Genomic DNA, 20,160 nt, shown 5'->3' with positions numbered 1-20,160 from the left:
AGTTTTTTTATGCTACTTTTAATGCAAGTCATTCTTTGCCATGTTATGCGGTCTCCTTTCTCCCACAGTTTGTCTTTCCAGTTGCCTTTGAGTCACTTGCAGTTTTCATTCTTTTGAGATACTGGTGTTGCTTGTTTTGCAGCTGTAGAATATCACTGGAATTCAGGAATATTCTCTGGTACTTCAAAGATGAACTTTGGTGGAACAGAGATCATCCTTTAAATTTAAGGCATTGCTAATCAATTTATAATGTTTTTGAACAATTTAGCCATATCTTTTACATCTGAAAAATGTTCACAATATTAAGATATATGTGATCTATTTTTTTATAACTAAATTACTTAATTACATTTATATCAAATTGTTTGGGATTATATTTCTCCTCCTATGAAGTCATAAAACCACCGAAATCATCCTTTGTTACTTTTTGTTACTTTTGGCTATACTTTGACTCTTTCTACATTTTTTAAAATGAATATTTCTTTGTAAAAGCTAATTGATTATTTGATATTAGGATAATAGTTACTTTTTTGTTACTCATGAGGGAGTGAAGAGGAATATTTGGAATTTTTGTTTATATTTTAGCATAATAATAGAAATCAATCTTATTTTCTCTCCTTGTAACATGTTATAGAACATTTTCCATATCTGGAAATAATTATGAGTTCTGTACTTACTTTTTTTGTTTTGTTTTTCAAGGGAAAGAGATACATAAGAGATATTTTTATAAAGTATTCCACAGATTCTGAAGGGTATTTTTTGGTTTTGTTTTCTTTTTCTTAAAGGAAAGAGATACATAAGAGATATTTTTTATAATGTGGTCATCAGACTCTGAAAGTTTTTGTTGTATTTTGTTTTTATTTTTTATTTTTTTCTTTTGTTTTTCTTAAGGGGAAGATTTTTTTTTATAAATGTTCATCAGATTCTGAAGGGGTTTTGTGTACTGTACTTAAAAGGTAAAGGCAAAGGGAGTGGGTTTTTTTAAAGACAAAATTTCACAGCTAGAAGGGATCTTTGAGATCATTTGATCTATCTCATTTTACAAATGAGGAAACAACTCCAAATCAAACATAGGGTTATTATCAGAGCTCGAACTGGGTCTCCTGACTCCAACTTCTGTGTTATTTCTACAATTCTACATTGTACACTATTAATTGGGAGTTTTGCTGTTAGTCTGAATCCTCAGACTTTACCATTTGACTTCCTAAGGACCTTTTAGAGCAGTCCAGAGATAAGCATAAAATTTATTTAATAATAACTGTCAGCACTATATAACTGCCACATTTTATATTCAAAAAGTAGGAATTCCTTACATGAAAAAATTGTCTCCATTTGATGATAAATTTAATTAAAATTTTTAATGTTGAGATATATTTGGCTAAGTTTAATTATAAGTATGAAAAATCAATTTAGGCAGATAGCTGTGAGGGAAGTAATTCAGAACTAAAAAATAGATAGTTGTTGATGACAGCTGACTGGCAAGGGTTGCTATTTGTGTCTAAGAATAGAAGGTATTATTTTAGGATGGCCTTCATACCTGCTATTTCAAGGATAAGAATGAATAGTTGATGAAGAAGGTTGGGGTAGTGCCTGTAGATCTCATTGCTCTCCCCCCTTGCAGAAGCTGCTGTAGATGAATTATCCCAATCTATATTAGAAAATGAGCCAGGTTAGTCATTTGTCTAGAGTAGGAAGTAGCAGGTAAGTACTGCATTAGTCCTTGTTGAAATGTGCTGAAATCCAGTGAAAGGGGTCTGTGAATGGGTAGATCCACTGTGGATGAGGCCTAGCAGGGCAGGGGGAAGATTCTTCTGAGGTGAAGCTTCCATTCTGGGGATAGGAGGGAGCTCCTAGCAGCTGAGGATGGTGATGTAAGACGAGGCTCAGGAAGAAGGTGAGCTCAAGCTGAATCTTGAAGGAAATTCCAAGAGATGGCAGTGGGGATAGATGGGGATAGCCAGTGCTCTGAGAGAGGAGATGGAGGACTGTGTGAAGGAAATGGCAAGATGGCCACTATGGCTAGACTGAGAAGAATGCCTAAGAAAATTGGCAAGGTAGGAAGCCTTGAAAGGATTATCACAGTGACATGACTGGAGCTACCAAAGTCTTAAATGAGAATCACCTGAGAATAAGTATAGGTCACAGGATGTTCATTTCCTGCTGTAGATTTACTCTATTGCATTTAATATTTGGAAGAGGAAAGGCTACCAGCAGGAGCTAAGAAGCTCCAAAGTGTCATGTATATCATCCACTCATTTAACCTTTGCCACTAATCTAGTGTAAATATTGGCAGGGCAGTCCCCTATCTCTGACTATCACTTGCCTTAAAGGCTCTGCTTGAGTCCTAGATTTCTGTCTTCTCAAAATGAACTAATCCACAGATGATTTCTCCCTTCTCTGGTGCCTCCTTCTACTGAACTTATTGTCTGTACTATTCTTTTGGCACTTGTAAAAAGTTAATTTGAGACATTGTATGACATATGTATGTCTTAATCTTCTTAATTAGTCATGTCTAGTGAGGGAAGGTATTATAGGGACGTATCTTATAGGGTCATAGATTTAGAACTAGAAGTGACCTTGAAAGCCGCAGAACCCATCAAAGCACATTAAATATAGCAGGCACCTTAATAAACATTTTTGACAGATTCATTTGTTGACTGATTGATAAAGGATGCAGGGGAGGTGTCAACCTTTAGGAGTCAGCATATTTTGGGCAGGAAGCCACTCTTTATTAAGTCTATAGATAGATAGGTTCTTGTCTATGAGATGCTTGTGGGCCTCTGCTCTATCCTTTCCCTGGTCTTATTAATAAGGTCAAGAGGTATAAAGCTGCCAAGAACAATACTATGTATTCCTGGGGTCCTCCCTTTTTTTGTAGATAACTGAGGCTCTAGGGAAACTAGTAGAGGAGTCTCTTTCTCAAGGCTGAAGTTGTTTAATCTTTTTTTTTTGTCAGTAATAGACTCTTTGTTCCATAATATATTTAATGTAGCTAAGAGGATCTATTTTAAAATTCTTTTAAAACAACTGAACATTAAGGTTTTGTATATACATCAAGAATGGCTATTTTGACTATCTGATTAGTTAGTGGTTAATCACTTTAATCAAAAAGCACTTAGTATCCAGGTACAAACTAATTATTTTAGTTAAAATATTTGAACTGAAATGTAATCAATATCTTTCTCCATGTTTCAGCACCATATCACCAAATATTTATTGCATATTCACATTGGAAGTCCTGGAAAAATCTAAAACTGAATTCATTATCTTCTTTCAACCCTCTCCTCATCCAAATTTTCCTACTTATATTAAAAGGATTTTGTCATCTTTCCAGTGTCTCCAGTTCTCAGTCTCAATGATCTGGAACACTCTTCACTCTTCCTCACCTCCTATGTCCCAATCAGTTGCCAAATCCTGCTGTTTCTATCTTTACAACATCTCTCACATCCGATGCCTTCTCTCCACTCACCCAGGCACTGCTTTATTGCCCAAGGCCCTCTGCCTCAAGTCTCTCTCTACACCAACTCATCCTACACACTGCTGGCAAAGACATTTTCCTAAAGTACAGATCTGACCATACGGCCCCTCTTCTCAGCCAACTCCAATGTCTTCCTATTACCTAGAATAAATGAGAAACTCTTATTATTAGTTTTTTCCTATAGAATCTTGGCCCAACCTTCTTTATCAAACTCATTGGACTTTATTCCCTCTTCCATATTTTTCATCTAACCAGCCCCTCTTCTTACAGCTTCTCACTGGTGACCCTAGAAGCCTAGGAGTCACTCCCTTTTGACCTCTGCCTCATTGAGGGTCTCTCTTTAAGGTGCACCTCAGGTACCATCTTCTACAAGAAGTCTTTCCAGATCTTCCTTCTGCCTCCACACTATCCTGTATGTAATGATCTCTTTAAATGTAGCTATCTACACACACACACACACACACACACACACACACACACACACACACACAAACATTCATTTATTAACTTCATATTGATGTTGTAAATCTTTATGTAAGTGTGCTACGTATTTGTTAATTATCTGTATATGCTGTGAATTTACATTTATGCTATATATCAGCATATATACATATGCTAAATACTGTACTCCACAACTTAGTGACGATGTCATTCTTGCTGTTCCCTACAGACAGCATTTCATTTCCCAACTCTGAGTGACTCTGCTGACTGTCCTCTAGGCCCAGAACGCTCTCCAACCTCACCTCCTCCTCCTAGCTTACTGTCTTCCCTCGAGTTTCAACTGACGTCCTTTCTTCTTCTATTAGGTGCCTTTCCTCTGAAATTACCTGCATGTGCCTTGTTTGTATATAATTGTTTGGATGTTGTCTTCCCTATTAGATTGTGAGCTCCCTGAGGGCAGGGTATCTTTCCTTGTTTTTCTAGTAGTCAACACAGTAATCTGGAACAAAGTAGACTCTTAAGAAATGCCAGTTGACCGATCACTTATTTTTAATATGTGCTTGATGTCTTCCCTATTAGAATATTAAACTGATATGAACAGTGATTGCTTCCTTCTCTTTACTCATTTCCTCAGTGTCTAACATAGTGCCAGCACATGTTCAAGCTTATTAAATACTTGTTGATTGATTAATTGATTGACTGACACAAAACACATACTTAAATGCTTGATGAATGTGCAACTTGCCCAAAGTAACATAGACACCAAGAAGTTGAATCTTGGACTCAAACCAAAACATGGTATTTGGATTCTAAATCCTGCATTTGTTTCTTTAGATCATATAGTGTATCTTCAAACTTCATTTTACTCTGTCTTTCCATAATGATTGTCTGATTTCTTATATCCTTAGAAAATCATATTTTTAGAAAATAATCAGTAGCTGGTATGTAGTAATACCTAACATTGAAATAGCACTTTGAAGTTTTCTAAGTGCTTTTTCTATGTGATCTCATTTGACCCTCATAATAATCCTATGGGTTAGGTACTATTTGTTAGTTCCATTTTTCATATGAGGAAATTGAGACTGAAAGAGGTTAAGTGACTTTCCAGAGTCATACAGCTAGAAAAATATCTAAATCAAGATTTGAACTCAGTTCTTCCAGATTGCAAACCTGTCCACTTTATCCTGTGCCACCCAGTAGAGTCTAATATATTCATTCTTTTAAAATTACATAACCTGTTAAGGTACCAAGATATAGCAAAAGAAGATATTTCAATACTTCAATGATTTTATAAACCTTTTTATCCATTGTATGATTATAAAGATGTGAAGTATTGTAGAATATTGTTTGCAAAACTATTCTGTTCCTATCTCATATTTTCATCAAAAATTCATTAGTATGTGTGGAGCTTATTCTTATAGAGGTTTGTAGATATGAAAAATAAATTTATTGGTTAGTATTTATTGATTTTTATTTTAATTTTTGACTAATAGCATCTCTAATTTTTTAAGTAACTTAGTATTCTATTTTATCTCCTGTATCTTGAGAACTGATCCTTCAGTGTTCTCAAAATTGTATTTCATTCTTAGTGTATTATCAGTCCAGTCTAGCTATTTGCGTTTGTTCTATTTAGTATCATTTCTACTTCTTTATATATCACTAAAGATAATATGATTTTACAATCCAAATTCTATGTGATTTCACTTTTCTTAACAAAGGAAATAGTTTGTTATAAAAATCTTGATTGATGTTTTCTAGATTTTCCAGGTTCATCTTTAAATACTCTTGAGATGATCTGATTTAATTGAGTCTCTATACCAAAATCTCTACAGATTTGTTTTTTGTTGTCTTTAGCATTTATTGTTTTTTAAGATAATACTGCTCATAATCTTCTACTATTTTCCTCCATAAGACTATCACAGAGTTTATATTCTATATTATTTTTGCTCTTAGTTACAATTTGTGTCATCTTAACAAAGATATAAAGCATTTGCTGAGTTCTTAGGGTTGTAAATTGGCTCAACTATTTTTTTTTTAGGTTTTTGTAAGGCAATGGGGTTAAGTGGCTTGCCCAAGGCCACACAGCTAGGTAGTTATTAAGTGTCTGAGGCTGGATTTGAACTCAGGTACTCCTGACTCCAGGGCCGGTACTCTATCCACTGTGCCTCCTAGCCACCCCTGGTTCAACTATTTTCAAAAATAGTTTGGAATTAGAAGGGAAAGTTCCTAAACTATTAATTCCTTTGGCCATGAACCCCAAAGAAGTTGGAAAAAAATAGAATGGTCTAATATGTGCCATGATATTTACATTGACAATTGTATAGTAAAAGCAGTACAATAAAGCAGTGGAAACAACGTTGATGTCCATTAACTGAGGATGACTAAGAAACTGTATTTATGATTTAATGGAATAATATTACATAATTAAAAATGACAAAAATGTGCTGTGTTAGATAGAGAGATGACTTTGGACTTTAAGATGACCCAGATTCATGTCCTGCTTCTTTTTTTTAATGTTATCTTACTTTATTTTTTCAATTACATGCAAAGATAGCTTTGAGTATTCATTTTTTTGTAAGTTTTTGAGTTCTATATTTTCTACCTCTCTCCCTTCCAATGACAACAAATAATCTACTATAGATTTTACATGTATAATCATGTTAAATATATTTCAATATTATTCATATTGTGAAAGAAGAATCAAGGCAAAAGGGGAAAAATATGAAAAAAACAAAAAAAAAGTTTTAAAAAAGTGAAAATATACTTTGGTCTGCATTCAATCTCAAACAAAATTACATTCCAAAATTGACATTAAAAAGTAATTTAAGGGGCGGCTAGGTGGGGCAGTGGATAGAGCACCGGCCCTGGAGTCAGGAGTACCTGAGTTCCAATTTGACCTCAGACACTCAATAATTACCTAGCTAGCTGTGTGGCCTTGGGCAAGCTATTTAACCTCATTGCCTTGCAAAAAGCTAAAAAAAAAAGTAATCATGACTATTTCTGTCCATTCTGAAGAGTCAACAACTTTTTTTTGTTTGCACTAAATTATTTAGCAATTTTATAGTGTTTGTTCTATATATATAGAACTGAATCTCTTTTTTCCTTTCATAGTTTGGTTTTCCTCTCTGCCCTCATTTATTTTCAAGGGGAAAAGTATTTTATTCTAAAATCTGAATTATTTTAAAATTGACTTGTTCCTGTATTGTCAGAAGACAAAAGAAACCTATTCAAATCAGATCATGAAATTGTGAATTAGAAAATGGATTGTTCTCAGCTTTGGCAGTTATTTAACTTCTCTTAAACTCAGTTTCCTTATCTGTCAATTGGAAATATTTACTTTCTTCACAAGTTGTTAAGAAATTTTTGTAAACTAGGAAATGTCATATGAAAATAAGCTATTATAAACATATTGATTTAGCATTTTTATATATGCTTTTAAAAATAAACTTTATTAATAGCTTTTGTTTTTTGACATTGCTTACATTCCCCCCGTATCTCTCACTTTCAGAATTATCCCTTATAACAAACATTTTAAACATATTTTCATATTAGTATTGTTGTGAAAGAAGGATCAGAACAAAAGGGAAAAATCATGAGAAAGAAAAAAATCTATAACAACTTTTAAAAAGAGAAAATAAAATACTGTATTTTATTTGCATTCAGGTTCCATAGTTCTTTCTCTGGATTTGGATGCTGTTTTCCATAACAGTCTTTTAGAATGGTTTTTGATCCCTGTATTTCTGAGAAGAGTTAAATCTATCATAGTTGATTCTCGCATTGTATATCACATGATATACAATGATCTCCTGGTTCTGCTGACTTCATTCAGCATCAGTTCAAGACTCTCCGAGTTTTCCAAAATCTACCTGTTCATGATTCTTTTTTATTTTAATTTTTGCAAGGCAATGGGATTAAGTGATTTGCCCAAGGTCACACAGATAGGTAATCATTAAGTGTCTGAGGCTGAATTTGAACCCAGGTTCTCTTGACTCCAGGGCTGGTGCTCTATCCACTGCACCACCTAGCTGCCCCCTGTTCATGATTTCTTACAGAACAATAGTATTCAATCACATTCATATACCATAATTTGTTGAGCCGTTCTCCTCAGTTTCTAATTCTTTGCCACTATAAAAAAAAAGCTTTTATAAACATTTTGTTCCTATGAATTCTTTTCCCTTTTTTTTTTTTAGGTTTTTTTTTTTTTTTTTTTTGCAAGGCAATGGGGTTAAGTGGCATGCCCAAGGCCATATAGCTAGCTAGGTAATTATTAAGCGTCTGAGGCCAGATTTGAACTCAGGTACTCCTGACTCTAAGGCCAGTGCTCTATCGACTGTGCCATCTAGCTGTCCCTCTTTTCCCTTTTTTAATGATATCTTTGGAATATGGACCAAGGAGTGGTTTTGCTGGATCAAAAGATATGCACAATTTAACTCTTTGGGCATATTTCCAGAATTGCTCTACAGTTCACAACTCTACCAACAGTGCATTAACTAATAACCAGAGAACTCCCAGAAAGGCCAGGAGCCTCAACTCAACACCAGAACTTTGACCTGTGCCCATAGCACAGGGATTCTCAGAGCTGATCTTGGACTCTAGACACATCCTAGGCCAGAAGGTCTGGAATTAGTGTATGGGCTCAGATGAGCCCAATTTTCAGATACCTTAGCATGTGACCACCCAAAGCACGTGGGAAGCCCTTTGCCCAGGAAATCAACAAAGGAGAAATCTTCTAGAGGGAGTGTAATCACAAACTCTGCTTCAAAAGAGGTCCAAACCAGACCAACAATGCTGGGTTACCCAAGTCAGTTGCTGAAAGAATAATTAAAAAATAAAGATAAAGACCTTTTATGAAGTCAAAGATGCCCAAGATACAAATCCAGAAAAAGGAGAATGACTTCAAAATACTCAAAGCAAAGAAAAAAGAAAGGTTTTCCAGAAGATCGGAAAAAATTCTTAAAAGAAATAATGCAAGAGTTAAAAATTTAATTGAAAATGGTATTATAAATGAAATGAGAATGATAAAGAATTGGAAAAAAAATGAGTAGAGATTTAGGAGAATTAACAGTTGACCCAAGAGCTACAAAACCACATCTTCTGTAATACTGACTATTCCTATCTTCTCTTAGCTTTACCAATTTGTTGTTGGCAGTTTGGTGGTGCAGTAAATAGAGCACTGGCCTTGAATTTAGGAAGACCAGAATCTGAATCTAGATTCAGACACTTGCCACTTACTAGCTTTGTAATCTTGGAAGTCATTTAACCCTAACTGCCTTGCATCTAGGGCCATCTCCAGACATCCTGATTCATATATGGTCACTGGATCTAGATGGCTCTGGAGGAGAAAGTGAAGCTAGTGACTTAGCACAGTACCCCTTCACTTAAATGCAATCCATGTGTTTGTCATGGTATCACCCCCCCCCCCGATGTCGCGGTCTTCTTGAAAAATGGACAAACATTATTAATTTGCTGGTAGAATTTGAAACCTTAGAATTGTTTTGATTTGTATTTCTCTTAATATTAGTGATCATTTATATATGTGCTTTTAGATTTCAATGAATCGGTAACTTTTTTATTTTTTAAAACAGGAAGCAGAAATTCAATATGAAGAGCAGATTAGGAAGATAATTGTAGAAAAGCAAGAACTTCAGTGGCAAAAGGTAGGTATTTTTCCTATGCAATTTGAATTTTTAGAACTTAAATTTCAGATGAAATCTGATACTTATTAAAAATTTAGAATTTTTAAATTTGAGAATATATTAAGAATTATCATGTCATGTAATTAAAAATTTTAGGACTAAGCCCTAAATTTTCAGATTTTAACTGATAAAAGCCTAAAAGTAAATTTTAATCCCAACTTTCAAACATTGTTATATTTAGGATAAGTATGAAAATTAGCCTAAGTCCTGTGTTTCAGGGTATGGAAATGATTAGGTTTTGCTTTAAAGAAATAAGACTACATTATAGTATCCTGGAAACAGCTGAGACTCTGGGTTCAATTTCTGTTGCTGACATTTACTCCTTGCATGACCTTGGGTAAGTTACTTAACCTCTTTGAGGCTCAGTTTCTTCAATTGTAAAATGAGAGGATTGGATTCATAGTTCCCTTCTAGCTCTAAATCTCTATTGATATGTTTCTATGAACTGCAGTATATCTTTGGTACCAGAAACCATGCTTTCCTTGAGGCCTTTTGTGGTAGATTGGGAATAAGTCTTATTCAAGGCTGGATTCTACCACTAACTAGCTTATTAATTCTAGATAAATTACTTTAACCCCTGAATATCACATATTATTTATAAATAATACCTGACCTCTTTTACCTCAGAATTTCTTTCAAGGATCAATAAAATAATATTAAATCAATATTTTGTATTTTGCAAAATGCATGAATTTAAAATGTATAGATTAAATTACAGTGATTCATTCCCCCAGACTCTCTAGACCTAAGAATATATGTCTGCTGATTGAGAGTACCATCATTAGAGGACATTCTGAGTCATTTTTGATAGCCAAGATGTTTAGTTTTTTGAATATAAAGAAATTGTTTTATGTTTTCCACTTTAATATTCATGTTCTCTTACTTCAATATATTTTTTTCTTTGATACTTTATGGAAACTTCTTCTTTACAGGTCCCCAGCCAGCATTATTTTAGGTATAATGCTCCTTCCCCCATTTAAGTTATGTGGTCTGACCTTATCATTTGGATATTGAAGCTTTTTTACAAAATGAATTATTCTTACTCATTATAGGTCCCAAAGCTAGATTCATTTTGTTTCTCTTATCAACTCTCTACCAAGAGCCTTTTCTTTCCCTTTTTCATATCTCACTTCACTTAAAACTGCCCTTCCTGGTAGCCATTGTTCTCTCCTCTTCTTCCATCAAACGCCATGAAAAACTTGTCATTGATATCTACACTTAGGCTCCTCTCACTCCATTTTAAACAATCTCCCTTCTAATTTACTAAACAAACCAAATTACTCTCCCCCCAAATCACCAATGATCTCTTAATTGCTATAGTTAGGTTTTCATGACACTTTTCTCTTGTTTCTCCTACTCCTTGTTTGAGTATCCTTTTCATTCTCCTTTCCTGGTTGTTCAGATCACAGCACCTAGCCCCCTAGTCCCCTAACAGCTCTTTCCTGGATCCTCTTCTCTCCTCCCTTGGTTATCTCATCTCCCATGAGTTATCTTTTCTATGCAAATGTTCCCCAAATCATATACCTAACCTCTCCCCTGAGCTCCAGTCTTGCTTCAGCAGATTCTTCTTTGGCATCTTAAACACAGCAGATCCTAAACAGAGTTCATTATCATTACTCCCTAACCCTCTACTCTTCCCTACTTTTCTTGTCCCCCTTCCCCCAGTCCCTCTGGCTCATAGCCTCAGGTTCAGTGAGACTTCTTTTTCAGACTCATTCCTCTTGGCCACTCTCTTGCAATCTCTTGTATTTACCTTCTTCTCTCCTTTGATTTCATAGTCGTCCCCAGATCAGGCTCTCCTCCCTTCATTGCTTCAGATTGCTCTCTTTACTGCTTTCAGTCTCTCTTCACTCAAGTAATCTTCCTAATATGTCATCTCAGTCTCTTCCAGTGGCTCCCTCTTGCTCACTTTACAGTTTTCCCTGTGCTCTGTGATTCAGCTTGCCCATAGTCTTCCCTCTCCCAGGTCCACACTTTGTGGCTCTTCTCCATGACCTCTGTTTCCTAGCTCCCACCTTCTGTAGGAAGCCTTCCCTCCATCTCTTCCTCCACACACCTAGTCATTTTATTTACTTTGTATATCTTCTACATATGTCGTTGTTTGCCTGTTGTCTGCTCCATTAGAGTTCCCTGAAGACAGACAAGGTTTTGGCCTTTCTTGGCGTTTTTGGTATTCCCCAAAGCACCTGGCACATCATCAATATTGAACAGATGTTTGTTGACAGATTGACTGGATATGATAGGTCAGATACAGCTGAGGACTGGGAAAGGAGTTGGTTTGGTATGAGAGAACATTTGTTCAGAGTCTATGTTTTGTAGTGCTAGGCCTCCATTCCCTTTTCTGTAAGATGAAAGGGTTGGATTTCACTTTTTTTTTTTTGCAAGGTAACCTGGGGTTAAGTGGCTTGCCCAAGGCCACACAGCTAGGTAATTATTAAGTGTCTGAGACCGGATTTGAACCCAGGTACTCCTGACTCCAGGGCCGGTGCTTTATCCACTGTGCCACCTAGCCGCCCCCTGGATTTCACTTTCTTAATTAATTTGTGCAAGGCCTTTGTTATGGAAAGAACATCCATTCCATTTCATACCCCAATTTTCTTTTTCTTTTTTCTTTTTAAAAATTAAATTTTTTCAATTAAAAAAACATTTATTTTATCCCCAACTACTTCCTTCCTCAGTCCTTTAAAAAAATTGCAAGAAAATCAAAACCCCTGTAACAAATGTTCATAATCATGTAAAACAAATTCTCACATTGGCCATGTCCAGAAATTGGTCTCATTGCACATTTAGTCCATTTTGACAGTTCTTCCATATGTAAGAAGTGACAAAAGTGATGGTTTTAGATAAACCTGGGAAGAATTGTATGAACATCATGATGTCAAGGGAAGTAAACAGAATCAGGAAAACAATTTATGATAACATTGTAAAAACAAACTATCTTTGAAAGAATTAAGAACCCTGATGAACTCTATGATGAACCATGATTCCAATATACCAATAAAAAGGTGCCAGTTCTTTTTTTCCTCATTGTAGAGAGTGGAAACTGAGACCCAGAGAGCCCCAAAGTGACTTTCTCACATTTGTGTAGTTAGTAAGTAGCCGAGCTAGGTTTTAAACCAAAACCCTCTGACTCCAAAGCTTACCATAGTAAATAAACTAAGTTACCTATATTTTTGGTACATTTAGCTGAAATAACTCTTGAAAGGACCTGAAATTTTGTTACTATACTACATTTATTATATTTGTTTATTTAGGTGAGTGATGTTCATGTTATTCATATACAAATTCATTGGAATATATTAAGAACTTCTAAATTCATTTTGTGAATCTTTTCTGAAAGCTACCTTTTGGGAGCCCTAAAAATGTTGTATTCTTAATTAATATGATTATTCTTATCAGTGGCCATGAATTAACATCTCTATTCCTAAAAGAAGTTCTGGTGGGAGCTATGTACAAATTTTCTAAGCCAGATAATCACACATAATTGTGAAAGGAAGAAAGTGATTACAAAAATAATTTATGTTGATTCTAGAAGAATCAATAAATCTAAAACCTGATATAATCACCAAGAATTTTATAAAGGTTACTGTATAATATTCATTTCTAATCATAAGATGATTTTTGCAAGATACGGAAATAATACAGTTGAAATGTTTAACTTTTCTTAAATTTCAAATGTGATGAAATAAAATAATAACTAATTCTTTTGAGATTTTCTTTTAAAATGTTTCAATTTAAAAACAGGAAGATCTTCAACATCAAAAAGAAACATTAGCAAAGCAACATAAAGAAGCTATGGCACTTTTTAAAAAGCAGGTAATTCAATAAAGGGGAAAAACACTCTACTTTTAAAATTTAATCTTTACCTCTTTAAGAAGGTCTTACTAACTAGTCTGTATCTTCTCTCAAGAGAGAAGGAAAGAAAATGGGTGTCAATCTGTAAAATGGGTGGTAACATTTTAGGTAACTGTAATAGATCGACATTGATATTAAGAGATAGAGAGCAGAATGAATTATACAAGTATTGTGGAATCTTTTCAAAACACCTAGGAAAAGTACTCCTCTCTCCTAAATAATTTAAGTAATTTGTTTGAAAACTTTTGTCTTTCATTCTAGGGATTCTAGCAAACGCTCTTTCCCCCTTTGCCCCTGTTCATATGAATAAAATGGAAAACTATAACAAGTTCTAGAGTGTGGAGATGTTAGGGTTGTTTAATGAGGTGATAATGATGTTAAAGTTCAGGAGACATGATTAGTACACAGTAGACTCTTCATTGAATAGTCAGTAAATAAGAAAGAACAGTCAAGGGGGCAGATACCTATTTAAGAAGACAGTTTTAAAGAACTAAATTACTATCATCTTTAGTTATTTCAGATTCCAGAGTTCCAGCTTCTGTGACTTCTTAAAATTTCTTTCCATCCCCTAATTATTTCTATAATGTAGGTGGTACAGTGGATAAAGTGCTGGGCTGGAGTCAAGAAAACTCATCTTCATGTTATAAAATCTAGCCTCGGACACATATATATCTATGTGACACTGGATAAGTCATTTGCCTCATTTCATCATCTGTAAAATAAACTGGAAAAGAAAATAGCAAACCACTCTAGTATCTTTGCCCAGAAAACCATAACTGGGGTCATGAAAAGTTGGACATGACTGAAAAGTGCCTAACACATAGGCTTACATCAGAATACCCTGGAGAAAGTTGCCCCTTGCAGGTTTTTTTCTCAAGCTTATGTATTTTCTTCCTCTTCCTTTATTCTTCTCTCCACCTACAACAAAGACAATCCATACACATATATTTATGTAGCTATATCCTTTCTTTGTGTGTGTGTGTGTGTGTGTGTGTGTGTGTGTGTGTGTGTAAAATGGATATGGAGATATATATATATTATAAATAAAAACACATACGTATATATACTCACACATTTGCATGTATATCACATGCACACACATACCTGTAATGTTGCATATATCTATCTGTATTTATTCAGTATCTAATTGGAGAGAATTTTGGAAAGATATTTGGAAGGACTTCTTATTTTAAAAATGTCTCCACCCCAATTGTCCATCAACTAGAGATTCATTTAGGTTTTTACCAACTTTTTCAAACTGTCACTGCCTTTATGCTCTCAGGGTTTAGCATATTAATCATACCCTTTGTATGAATTCCTTTATCCCTATATCTTTCTCCCTTATTCCCAGCTGAGGTCAGCCTAACCATGAGAATTCGAGACTTTTTTGGCGTTTGGACTAATTTGGGAGAATGGTGAGTTTAGGGAGAAGCTGGTTCGAATGCTATTCAGGAGCAGCTAGGTGGCGCAGTGGATAGAGCACTGACCCTGGAGTCAGCAGGAACTGAGTTCAAATGTGGTCTCAGTGGGGTGGCTAGGTGGCACAGTGAATAAAGCACCGGCCCTGGAGTCAGGAGTACCTGGGTTCAAATCCGGTCTCAGACACTTAATAATTACCTAGCTGTGTGGCCTTGGGCAAGCCACTTAACCCCAGGTTGCCTTGCAAAAGACTCCCCAAAAAACAAACAAACAAAAAAAATGTGGTCTCAGACATAATAACTACCTAGCAATGTGTTCTTCAGCAAGTCACTTAACCCCATTTCCTTGCAAAACTAAAAACAAACAAACAAACAACCCCCCCCACAAAAAAAACAAAAACAAAAAATGCTGTTCAGAGAGACTTTGGGCTGACAGAAAGTAGCCTCTAAAAGATTTTGAGAACTGGAGAGCAGAGAAGAGCAGAAAGTCACACTAAAGGATTTCAGATTTGTAGAGCCCAAATGGGTTAAGGAACTAGATTACATTACTAGTTAGTGTCAAGGTTGAAACTAACCTGGGTCTTAATCTCTTAGGTTGATGGTAGGAAAAGGGTACATTAAAGAAAAAAATAGCTTTATTTTTCAAGTCTTTTCCTCTTCCTCTCCATTTCATTTCTCTAGGATTTAGTTTTCTCATTTATAAGATGAGATCGTTAGATTAGAGTGTAATTAGGGGATATTGTAGTTAGAAAAATTTATGATTTTATGAATATAATTTGCATTATAATAGAGATGTCTATTTTGTTGATAAGAACAATCTAATTAATATGTTGTTATTTTGTATTTTTAAATTTTCAATCGTTGATCAAGTTGCAAACAAGGATGTGTGCTATGGAAGAAGAAAAGGTATTTATATCATTCTTTTTAATAATTTACAAAATAATTGAGAGTTAACTATCAAAAGAAATATATAAAAATATTCTATATTGCTGATTGGATATTCTCTGTAATTGTTTCCTCCACACGGTTTACCTTTCTAAATATGGCAGACTTCCACAAACTAATTTTGAGAATATATCAACTAGAATTAGGAAGTCATGACTCAGATATGTGCTGGATAGATGGAGGCTGCTCATTGGGATGAATTATTTTCTGTGGCTAAGATATGCAAAAATGAATAGTTCACAAGTTATTAAGCAGTTGTTTATTGTAGTAGAGAACATCCATTTTAGACCCATTAGAATTTAGAGACCTTGTGATTTTTAGTATGAAGACTGCTTTTAAAAAATGCTCTTGTCTTCTTGTAACTAACTTTTAGACATATTAGATATTTTATTATAAATAGGTTGTTTTATGGGTCCCCTCCACAAATTCCTTCTCCTCAGCCATACTGTGGTGTCAGGGTCACCCTGGATTTTTGAAGGCATCTGCAAGGTGATGATGAACTCTGGGAAAGCTTTGAGTAGAGTCCCAGGAGCAGACCAAGTCGGCTTCCTGAGAACCAACCTGAGGGTGCAGAGCTTAACTACTCGGTGGTGGATTCTTTGGCTGTAGCAAACCATAAACCAAAGAGAAATTTAGAAATGGCCTTCAGTGCTTCTGCAGTAATGGTAGCAGAAAAGGAATCAGAGTGTACAGAGAATCACAATTTTTGTGTCATCTGTAAACTCTGATTTGGTTGTTAATACTCTAGATTTGCAAATCTTGTGTGACAGTGAGTTTAGGTGGCTCCAAGCAGTGGTCCTTCCTTAGTGTCCTCTGCTGCCTTCTGTCATCTTGAGAATAAGGGTCAGCTATCCTGAAACTGTAAGTGGATGGCTGGACCACCAGGTGGCACTTTGGCCTCCTCTGAATTGTCTGGCCTTCTCTCCAGACCCTACTGACTCTAGGGGAGATCCATTGGCACTAAGCTGGCTTCTAGGTTCAGTAAAGGTCTGTTGATATGGTCTAGATTAAGCCCCAAAGGAACTGAAAAACAGAAAATCTCCTCTCTACTTGTTGAGCCCTCAACTTAGACTTTGGATTTCTCACTCCTTTTCCCAATCACAACTCCCCAAGTCATAAATTGGATAGTTTATTCTTAATGGCCATGGGATTTATTAAAAACTATCAGTATCATAGAAACTCAAGCAATCAGTAAAACAGAAGGTAGCAAGTTACAGGATCTTTAGAGCTTGTTTCTCTTTCTTCTACCTTTTCTTCTAGCTCTGGGTTGGGGGCTTAAAGGGAAAAGATTAGATAAGTTTTAGAACTCAAATGTAGATTTCTTCAGTAAGTACTCAGTAAACAGAGGAAGAAGAAGGAAAGAATATGTTTTGTTTTGCTTGATCTCATTGATGATATCTTGCCCCCTACCATTGTCCTGGATCCAGCTGCTTGGATTCTACTTGTATGCCTAGGCTAATTTTAGTTCTCATTCCACTCTTCTCTCATTGTACCTGCCAAGGCCAGGTTGTTTTAGCCTCTGATAAAGAAAACTCCATATGGAATTTATATGTTGTCTTCTCTTATATGGCCAAGAAAACCCCAAATGGAAGTCTTTCCAAGAAAAAATGTTTGCACCCACATATTTCCTAGTTTAGTTGAGCCTCTAGAATCCTCATTCTCAGTCACTTACTTCTAGGAAGTCTTGGAAAGACAAGTTTAACTTGTTTAGTGCCCAACAAAGGGGAAAAAAATCATATTGAAATTTTTATTAGAAATGAAAGCAGAAGACCAAACGAAGTTGAAGTAGAAGAGACAGTTAAAGGAATTGACTTTATTGTGTTTTCAAAGGCAATAAGAAACAATTTCATTGACTTTTTTAAATTGGTGTTCATGATAAGTATTTACAAAATAATTTTCAGGTTGGATGAAGTCTGAAATACAACTCATTGTCTATTCTTCCACAGCCATTTCTCTTCTGAATTTTCCTGTTTCTTTCAAAGGCACCACTCTCCTTCTGGTTACTTCCCAATCTTAGGATTATCCTTGACTCCCTACTCTCACTCAGTCCACATGTCTAATCAGTTGCCAAACTGTGTGTTTCTACATCCATATCTCTTCCATCTCTCCTCCTCTATCTACTCACTTAGATGCTGCTCTTTATCCCTTCTCCCTGAACTATTGTAGTCATCCTGCCTGGAGCCTCTTTCTTCTCTAAATTCTTCTTCTTCTTCTTCTTTTTGTCAGATTGGTTTTCCTAAAGTGTTGATTTGACTACATCACTCCCTTTTTCAGTAAGTTACTCCATCTCCAGGATCAAATATACAGACCTTTTGATTTTTAAAACCCTTCACAACTGAACTCCAATCTTTCTTATTGGACATAGTACTCCTTGAACCCCATGCTTCAGTCCAGCCAGACTGATCTTATTGCTTTTCCTCATATGCAGCAGTTTCTTACCTTTATGCCTTTGCATTGGTTGTTTCCAACTCTTAGAGTACCAAGTTTCTTTAAACTGTGAATCAGTTACTACTTTCTAAATGAAACCTTTCTTAATTCCCTGACTCTTAGTGCCTTTCCCCTAAAATTACCTTGATATTTCTTTTTTTAGTTACAAATTATGTATATACATATGAGAGCAGTAGGTGGAGTGCCAGGCCTGGAATTGGGAACTCATCTTCCTGAATTCAAATCTGACCTCAGACACTTATGAGCTTTGACCCTGGATAAGTCATTTAGCTCTGTTTACCTCAGTTTCCTCATCTATTAAATGAACTGGAGAAGAAAATGTCAATGATTCCAGTATCTGCCAAGCAAACCCCAAATAGGGTCACAAAGCTTTGGATGGAACTGAACAACTGAACAACATCTTGCATATATGTGTTGTCTCCCCTGTCTAGATTGTATCCTTCTTAAAGGTGGGGATTTGTTTTTGCTCTAATGCCTAGCAGGGTGTCTGATAGAAAGTAGGCATTTAATAAATGCTTATTGATGAATTTATTGAAAATAAATTGCAGCTTATGCACCAACATGTATTGCAAAGGATAAGAATGTAAAGAAACGGGACGGGGGGGGGGGGGGGGGGGGGCGGAGCCAAGATAGCCACAAGAAGTGATCCAGTCTTAGGCGCACTGTGATAAAACTTGAAACTAAGGACTCTAACTAAACTTTCGAGAGACAGAACCCACAAAGGGACCCGGCAAGGCAGTTCTCCTACTCAAGGTAACCTGGAAAAGAGCAGAAAGGCTCTGCTCCCCAGGGTCGGAGGGGCGGCCTGCCAGAGGGGTGGCCCCCCAGAGCCAAAGAACTTCAGCCTCCCGGAGGCAGCCCCAGGGCGCTGGGAGCCGTGGCCCACAGCAGCGAGGGAGTCTCCTGAGCTGCACCCCGGGGAGCACCGGGCACAAAGTGGGGGAACAGCGGGGGACCTCTGCCAGAGCGAGCACGTGGAGCCCAGCCCTTGGGGCACACAGGGAACAGTGTGGTCTTTCCCCAGCCCTGATCCAGGAAACAGAAGCAGATGGAGCCTGTAAGCAGGAGCCCCCAGGGCATGAGCCCATTGAGCTGAGGGAGGGGAGTGAAGAGAGACTGCAGAGCTCTGTCCTCTGCCCCTGGAACAGGACTCTGGGGCTCTGACCACATTCAGATCCTGACCACAGTCTAGGTCCCCCCATAGAACAACAGGGCCCCCCACCTCAGTCCCCTGGCAGAGGGGGGCGCTTATGGTCATTCACAGACCAGGAGGGAGGACAGAGCTTCACACACTGAGACCCTTGTGGGAGTGTCCCAAAAGCTCAGGAAGCACCCCCAAACCAGGCCCAGGCTGGGAAAATGAGCAAGCAAAGAAATAAGAGGAAGACCATTGAGAAATATTTTGCAAATGAGCCCAAGAAGGATCAAAATCCTCAGTCTGAAGATGAGGAAGCACAAGCTCCTGCATCTAAAGACTCCAAGAAAAACAGAAATTGGGCTCAGGTTATGACAGAGCTCAAAATAGACTTTGAAAACCAAATGAGGGAGTTGGAAGAAAAACTGGGAAAAGAAAGGAGAGAGATGCAGGAAAAACATGAAAATGAAGTCAGCAGCTTAGTCAAGGAAATCCAAAAAAATGCTGAAGAAAATAGCATGCTAAAAACCAGCTTAGGTCAATTGGATAAAACAGTTCAAAAAGTTATTGAGGAGAAGAATGCCTTAAAAAACAAAATTGGCCAGATTGAAAAAGAGATAAGAAAACTCTCTGAGGAGAACAAATCCTTCAGACAAAGAATAGAATTCAGGGAGATTGATGAATTTACCAGAAATCAGGAATAAATACTTCAAAACCAAAAAAATGAAAATTTAGAAGAAAATG

At 36.4% G+C, this 20,160-nt stretch overlaps 1 protein-coding gene across 1 annotated transcript in view; it reads left to right on the top strand.

Annotated features, from left to right (window-relative positions):
* The window catches only part of CCDC73 (coiled-coil domain containing 73), a 160,954-nt gene that overhangs the window by 47,935 nt on the left and 92,859 nt on the right, over positions 1-20,160 (top strand). Inside the window, exons 3-5 of the mRNA XM_074230433.1 lie at positions 9,505-9,576; positions 13,360-13,431; positions 15,759-15,794. Coding sequence (XP_074086534.1) covers positions 9,505-9,576; positions 13,360-13,431; positions 15,759-15,794 — 180 coding nt within the window. The remainder of the gene's footprint in view (positions 1-9,504; positions 9,577-13,359; positions 13,432-15,758; positions 15,795-20,160) is intronic.

This window comes from Macrotis lagotis, chromosome 3 (assembly GCF_037893015.1).
Source record: "Macrotis lagotis isolate mMagLag1 chromosome 3, bilby.v1.9.chrom.fasta, whole genome shotgun sequence".
Lineage (NCBI taxonomy): Eukaryota > Metazoa > Chordata > Mammalia > Peramelemorphia > Peramelidae > Macrotis > Macrotis lagotis.
The sequence above is the reverse complement of the archived record's forward strand: the minus strand, read 5'-3'. Positions and strand labels throughout refer to the sequence as shown.